Source organism: Nerophis ophidion, linkage group LG10 (genome assembly GCF_033978795.1).
Source record: "Nerophis ophidion isolate RoL-2023_Sa linkage group LG10, RoL_Noph_v1.0, whole genome shotgun sequence".
In the NCBI taxonomy this organism is placed as follows: domain Eukaryota; kingdom Metazoa; phylum Chordata; class Actinopteri; order Syngnathiformes; family Syngnathidae; genus Nerophis; species Nerophis ophidion.
The window spans coordinates 12720010-12728274 of NC_084620.1; the positions used below are offsets into that span (position 1 = coordinate 12720010).

The 8265-nt window shown below is 37.7% G+C and overlaps 1 protein-coding gene across 2 annotated transcripts in view; it reads right to left on the reverse strand.

The window, feature by feature from the left end:
• Positions 1 to 1785: 1785 nt before the first annotated feature.
• si:ch73-335l21.1 (insulin receptor substrate 1-B) overlaps positions 1786 to 8265 on the reverse strand; it is a 70889-nt gene continuing 64409 nt past the window's right edge. For both annotated transcript variants that reach the window (XM_061912424.1, XM_061912425.1), the window contains exon 4: positions 1786 to 4588. In XM_061912424.1, coding sequence (XP_061768408.1) covers positions 4581 to 4588 — 8 coding nt within the window. In that variant the 3' untranslated portion in view covers positions 1786 to 4580. The remainder of the gene's footprint in view (positions 4589 to 8265) is intronic.

Sequence of the window (8265 nt, forward strand, 5' to 3'; positions counted from 1 at the left end):
TGTCTTTATTGCGTGCATCGAGCAAAGTTTTTGACTTGATGGATTATTTTGTAGTTGTTTGGTATTTATTATGTGGAGGTGTTCAAATACCCTGGGGTCTTGTTCATGAGTGAGGGGAAGAGTGGATCGTGAGATCGACAGGCTGATCGGTGCAGCGTCTTCAGTAATGCGGATGCTGTATAGGTCCGTTGTGGTGAAGAAGGAGCCGAGCCGGAAGGCAAAGCTCTCAATTTACCGTTGGATCCTACTGTCCCATCCTGTCCCTTCATGATCCAGCTTGGGTTTTCAGTGTCTAGAAAAGTTTTATAAAAATTTAATCCATTATTTTCAGTACTATTATTCCAAAAAACAAGGTACTATTAAATATTAAAACGAAATCAGAAGTTTTGTCATGAAAAGCTTGAAGAAAGTCCTTTTCGGGAAAAGGCATGATGACCAAATGAAGAAAGGAGGAATCATGACGTCACACTTCTGCCGGGGTTTCCCCACACATTCATTTATTTGTGGCGCCCCGCCACGAAAGAATTACGGCCGCCACGAATAAAAAAAAACAACTAAAAAAATAAATATTAAAAAAACAAAAACTAAATTTTTTTTTTCTTTTTTTCCGGCTTTTGACTCGCTTGACTGCTCATAAAAGCAATGGGACTCTGTCTGTGAATGGAGCTTGTAGTTACATATTATATAAATATGTAAATATTATATAAATATTAGGGCTGTGAATCTTTGGGTGTCCCACAATTAGATTCAATATCGATTCTTGGGGTCACGATTCGATAATATATCGATTTTTTTCGATTCGATTCTCGATTCAAAAACAATATTTTTCCGATTCAAAACGATTCTGTATATATTCAATACATAGGATTTCAGCAGAATCTACCCCAGTCTGCTGACACGCTAGCAGAGTAGTAGATTTTTGTAAAAAGCTTTTATAATTGTAAAGGACAATGTTTTAGCAACTGATTGCAATGATGTAAATTTGTTTTAACTTTTAAACGAACCAAAAATATGACTTATTTTATCTTTTTGAAAATATTGGACACAGTATATTGTCAAGCTTATGAAATGCGATGCAAGTGTAAGCCACTGTGACACTTTTTAAAAATTTGTATAAATGTCTAATGATAATTTCAATGAGGGATTTTTAATCACTGCTATGCTGAAATTATAACTAATATTGATACCGTTGTTGATAATATTCATTTTTGTTTCACTACTTTTGGTTTGTTCTGTGTCGTGTTTGTGTCTTCTCAATTGCTTTGTTTATTGCAGTTCTGAGTGTTGCTGGGTCAGGTTTGGTTTTGGAATTGGATTGCATTGTTATGGTATTGCTGTTTAGTAATTTGTTGGATTGACTAAAAAAAAAAAAAAAAAAATCGATTTTTTAAACATTTTAATCGATTCTGAATCGCACAACATAAACGATTCGATTCGCATTCGAATCGATTTTTTCCCACACCCCTAATAAATATGTATATAAATATGTACATAAAGCGTTGTAATTATATTCCAACTCCGCGTTCTTCTTGGTCATCGCCGCCGCCCGACCACACCACCACAAATAGATGCTTGACCTGTGGGAAACACTGTCTGCATATATTCAACGATGGAATTAAGAGAAACAAACCAAATACTTCAAATAAATGGCTGTGTTATGTATAGTGTGAGGTGCAGATACTCATCTTTTCCAGTAGCTTGAAGTCCACACCAGCTTATTCCTGTTTGGAGCAAAGAAAAGCAGCAGCTGCTCTCACAAAAGAAAACACACCACAAGTCCATCACTTGTTTGGCTTTGAATTCTTTTAGTGACTTTTTTGTTGATGTTCTTCAAGCAGCACATGTCATTATCTACATCAGTCAGTACCATCCCATAAAAGACACAATGGAGCACCGTTGACATACAATTCACTGTAAAACAAACTGATGGCAAACAACATTTGTGCGCTTACTTTTTTTTGGAGTACCTGTGCGTGGAGAACTCTTTCCAGCCACCATTAGAAACATTGCATGTGTTTGCCTGTGCCCTGCCTATATAGGACATCTCAGTGAAGCTACGCCGCTAATTGTCATTTGACCGCAGTAAGGCAGTTCGGGAACTTTGCAGACATGCAGGAAAACACATGAAGACAATTTGCAACCGGCATGGCCGCCGATTGGCCTGGTTTCCATCAAAGCCGTGAGCGAATCGTAGTTTAAAGCGTCTTATCTCAGAGCGTCACGTAAGCGAGGCGAGCCATGACACGGTTCTTCCTCCCACTGCAGAAGATAACAACGGGGAAGAGGGACTCACAAGGTTACACGGTAAACAAAGCAACGCATCCAAAGTTGAGAGCTGAAGGGTCTTTTTTTTTTACGTCGAGTTTTGGCACTGGTGGCCCTTCCAAAAATGGAGCTCCGCAAAAAGAAACGACCCAGAAGTCCTCCGTTTAGGGGCCATGGCTGATTCGTAAAGTCACCTGAAGTTGGACATCCAAAAGAGAGTATTTACAGAAAAACAGACGGCAAGGGACAACCCCCATTTCTACAACATAGACAAAACATACAAACAGGCACTTAAGTGCTGACGCAATTATTAAACTGAGATAAAATACAGGTTTTTCAAACATTTTCTTCCTTTTTGTTTTTAACAAGTGATCAGATTTGTACTGTTTTCCTTTTCTAAAAAGCATTGTGCTAGCTGCTAGCTTTAGCATGATGTGTCGTACAATATTAATTGTCCTGAGAGGAAAATGATTGAGGAACAGTTGATTTGAGCTCGCTAATAACATTATTGTTAATGGCACCAATGGCTCACCTTGAACTGTAGTGAGTAGGATGCTCCATTTGACGCTAAGACCGCTCGCTGGCGTTAGCGAGCCAGCTCGCGATCCACGGCACTTCCTGCTACAAGTGCCTCTTGTTTCCAGACTGTTTGTAAAATACATTTTGGTGTATGGCTTTGTTTTATGGCGAAGATACACAGTAACATTTAAGAGAAAAACCAAGAACAGAAAATGTGATAAAAATGGCATAATAACAGCAAAAACTAATAGCAGCCATACAAACACTTTAATAGCTCAGTCATTTTGAGCGGTTTATTATTTATTCTGACACATTTGGGAGTGAATTAATAAGTTAAAGTCACACCCAGCAATTTATTTGTTACTTGCCAAGATTTAAAATTATGTTTCTAGAAATTTCTCTAGTGTTAAGAGCTAATTACTTATTTTAATAATTTACTCATTTTAATTTTAGCATGATTATTTATATTTTTTATCCCAATAAAGACATTTTTTAGAAAATCACTATTCAAATGAGATATTTTGGTTTTCTCCACATTGAAAAATTCTGTGACATCTCGAGGATGCTTAATTTAAGAATTGCAAGTTGAATAATACTTGTTTTCAGAATAAAATACCTATGTATATCTTAAAAGTCCTGTTATTTTATAGATATGCAAATTTTAATTTAGTGAAAATATCTGTCCATGTCTCTAGTTAATTTCACTAGTTTTTAGTATTTTTCCCCCCTAAAATGTTGTCTTATATTTTGACAGCTCTTTTTTTGCAGTGGACTCATCTGTTTTGAAAAGTAAATGGTGGTTACACTGCAAATTATTTGCCAATTTCTAAAAATTGCACTAGGTTCAAGAGCTATTTACTTATTTTTAGTCATTGACTAAACTTCATTTTAGCATTCATAATAGTTAGTCTTTTCTAGTTTGAAATTGTTAAAATTGAGAAAATATCTATTCAAATAAGATCATTTGGTTTTTCCCACATAGAAAATCTTGTTTGAAGATTCTGCAACATCCCGAGGATGCTTACTTTAGGAATTGCAAGATGAATAATGTTTATTTTTTTAATAAAACACTTACTTGAAAGACCTGCTAATTTCTAGATACAAAAATCTTAATTTAGGATGTCTTATCGAGTAAAATAACAAGCTGCATGGACAGATAATGTCACTAGTTTTTAGCATTTTTTTTCTTTAAATCCAATATTTTTATTGTATAGTTTGCCATCTCTTATTTTGCAGTGTATTAGATGAACTGGGATGCGTCCTTTTTAAAAAAGTATACATTTACTTGCCCATTCATCCCATAAATAGTATGATTTTGTGCAGCACTAGGAAGCTGTTCTTGATATTACCTGCACCTAAATTTGTAAAAACATCAAATTGAGAAATAAAAAATTCCCAAATTTACTCCAAGGAAAGGAAAGCTGTGTCTAAAATCAACCAGAGGCACTTTCTGTTTTGCAGCTACACCGCTCTATAGTCTCTTCTCCATACACTAAATAGTTCTCTTTCAGATGTTGGAGGAGTTTTTCCTCTCGGGGGAACAAAAAGTCGCCTCCCTTCTTCTTTTTACGTCTCTGATTGGCTCCCACTCACGGAATGAAAGCAGCAAGAATGTCCATTGGCAACGTCCCTGTTGGTTTGCACCACCGACAAGACCATTTCACACTTTATCTCCAAGTGCTGCCGGGGACGTGTCCAAACAACAAAAAAACACCCCAAAAAACAAAAAAAAGAACAAGTCCAGATCTTCGAAGCGGCGCGGCCACACTGTTCCCCCAAGGACGATGTCGCTGACATCAGCACTCTGCAAGCAGACAAAAAAAAGTGTTTGCTTAGAAGCATAACACAGACACTGTAAGAATTATAAATATATAGCATCACATGCAGCTTGCAATAAATAAGAAGTCAATCTTAAGGTCTCCTATCTGGGAAATATTATTTTCTAGCCAAATGGAACATAGTGAGCCGAAAGTAAAAGAGCGGCAATAAACACGATGAGTAAAGAAAGATAAACAGAAAAGTGATAGAGGATAAAGAGCACATGTCTATTTGTTTTTCAAATCAGGTCATCGCGCCTCACAAGGAGTCTGCTGTGCTGTTGTAAAGCAAACACAACCCAGTCTTCTCTCGCCGCATCGTGCTTCCAAGTTTACGGCTTCACTCTATCATAAATGTTTTGTTTGTTTCAGGCCCGCCGCATCGTTTTATATGGATCGCGAAGGCCCGGATATGTTCTGCGTCATTCAAGGACTTTATGTGTTCGTTCTTACCGTTCTGACAGAAAAAATGCACATACTGCATTAAATTGCAAATTTTCCAACATCAATATTATCCAATACTGCAACAAATATTGAATCGTCATACATTCAAAACAATTTAAAGTAAAAACAAATAATGTAAATATCTGTTTGACCTATCATTTCAAAACAAGTTATCTGTAAAAATGACAATAGATTTGACGGCAAAATTTACGGTGGTTATAAAAGCATATACTGTACATTGCAAAAACCCCATCGCTGTTTTTTTCCAGTAAAATGCTGTAATTTGTCAAATCTGTGGTTGTTTTTTATCGCGTGTTACTGTAAACGGAAAAAGGGTAGCACCTTTTTTTTGAGAAAAAAACTAGCAGCTCTGTTGCCAGAACTAAAAAAAAAGGCTTGTAAAAAACACCGTACATTTTGCACTAAACAGCGTGTGCATAAAATAAAATTGGTGATTTAATCAGGGGCGCCGAAAAGGGGGGGTAAAGGAGACGGATTGTAGGGACCCATGATGGAGGGGGGCCCAGAGAGGCACATAATGATGATGAAATTATATGAAATTATGTGTTGGGGGCCCTGTAAAGATTATTTTCATGGGGCCCAAAATCCCTAGCGACGCCCCTGGATTTAATAAAACTGCGAGTGCAATTGAAAAGTGGTGCAGACAGCCTTATTAAAAAAATGAGGATTTTGCGTGCATACATGGCTTTTACCACAGAGACACTTGATTATTTTCTGCACATTATTCATATTATCAGCAGCACACATCTATAATGGGTAACACAATCCTGGAGCCCAATCTAGACAATAGAAACATATGCACACCAACACTTCTGTGCGAAGGGCTGTGGATGACATCACCAGCGCTTTTGTGCGCCTTGAATGAACGCAAGAAAATGCATAACGAAAGACATCTTTTCATGCAGGAGATATTACAGCAGAATATTTCCTAAATTAATAACAAAGAACGACATTTTTAAAAAATGCCAGCAGACACCAAAAGGCATCAACTGAATTAATTTTAATAAGCCTTTTAAGTCATCCAGCTGCTACAAAATTATAAAATAAAATTGCTAAATAGATAATGTCTATTTTTTTTTAGTTCTGTCAGTCCAAAAATTTTGACACACATATGTAGGATGGAGAATTCTCGTCTGGCTTTGCAGCGCGAGCACTGATCTCTCAGAGCCGTGTGTGGAACTGGGTCAGTTTGCACATCCTTCTGACACGTGCCAAATAAAACGCAAAATAGGTCTCCCAAAACGGCGACCAGCGCTGATAAATCACATTGCGCATTTTAAATATATATATTTGCATTTTTACCTTCCTGTACTGTAGGAGTTTTGATTATTAGCATATATGTTACATAATTCCATCAATCCATCCATTTTCTACCGGTTGTCCTGTTCGGGATTGCAGGGGGTGCTGGAGCCTATCTCAGCTGCATTCAGGCAGAAGGCGGTGTACACCCTGGACAAGTCGCCACCTCATCGCAGGGCCAACATAGACAGACAACATTCACACTGTAGGGACCATTTAGTGTTGCCAATCCACCTATCCCCATGTCCATGTTTTTGGAAGTGGGAGGAAGCCGGAGTACCCGGAGGGAACCCACGCAGTCACGGGGAGAACATGCAAACTCTACACAGAAAGATCCCGAGGCCAGGATCGAACCCAGGACCTTCGTAATGTGAGGCACATGCTTAACCCCTGTCCCACTGTGCTGCTCATTTTTCATAATTATTACACTAAATAGATTGCACGCCTTATGCTGCTCACTTAAACGCAATCCACTTTGCGCACGTTTGGTAGATCAGCTTTGCGTCTGATATCAAGTTTGCACGTGTTTTAGTACACGCATGCCTTTTAGTAAATCAGGCACTATGCTGGCTCTTTTTCCTGTAAAAAAACAGCGGTACTGTTTTTCCATTTACGTCGTAAAACATTTTTTTTACTCCAGTAAAATTCCAGTGACTGAGCTGCCAGGTTTTTTTAAAATATAAAAAGTAGTTTGTTTTTTGCAGTGTGTTTAAAAAAAAAACTGTGATCAAATGCAGTAGCATTCATATATTATTTGCTGTCATAAGCGGCCCTCTGAGGGCAGCCATAACTGTGACGTGGCCCTGGACGAAAACGAGTTTGATACCCCTGCTCAAAAGCATATTTTAAGTATTTGTGGTCTAAATTGAGAGTAAAAAATCTAAATGTACTTCAACATCAATACTACAGTAGTGATGGCCACTAAATCAGACCAACCCAGTGTCACCCACAGGTCAGGCATCTATTTGTGGATGGTGTGGTCGGGGGTTGGGGGTTGGGGGGTTGTGGGGGGGGGGGCGATGACCAAGAAGAATGCGGAGTTGGAATATAATTACAACACTTTATGTACATATTTATATAATATTTACATATTTATATAATATGTAACTACAAGCTCCATTCACAGAGTCCCACTGCTTTTATGAGCAGTCGAGCGAGTCAAAAGCAGGAATTTTTTTAAAAATAAAAATAAAGAAAATACAAAAATTGTATTTTTGATTTTATTTTAATATTTATTTGTGGCGGCCGTAATTCTTTCGTGGCGGGCCGCCACAAATAAATGAATGTGTGGGAAACCCTGCCAACCTAACCGGAGCGCGCTGTTCAGTATTGTTGCCACTGATTGGTCTAGCCCAGCGGTCGGCAACCCAAAACGTTGAAAGAGCCATATTGAACCAAAAATACAAAAAAGTAATCTGTCTGAAGCCACAAAAACTGAAAGCCTTATATAAGTCTTATAATGAAGGCAACACATGACGTAAGTGTCGCAGGCTGAAGGAAATCTTTGTTGACAGAAATGTTGAATTGTAATATTTGTAACACCAACAATTTAAAGCGCAGGCAGAGGTAAATCAAGCTGTTGGATGCTGACCACTCAGGATAATTCAATTGCAACTACTCTCATCTTGTGTATTTAAGAAAAAAAACTACATTGGGACGTTACTTTGAGTCAAAGTCATATTTTTTTACCCTTTGCTACTAAGATAAATATTTGACTGAGGCAAGTACCCGCAAAATTAGCTAAAAAAAACTACCAGTAACAAAATTGACTCCGAGGCTTAAACCAGCAAAAATGTGCTAAAAAGCTCGCAGGCTAATAGGTATTCTTACAAAGTGTATTAGACGTAACACTTTGTAAGAATACCTGTTTAAATAAGTCTTCTTAATTTTTCTGACATGA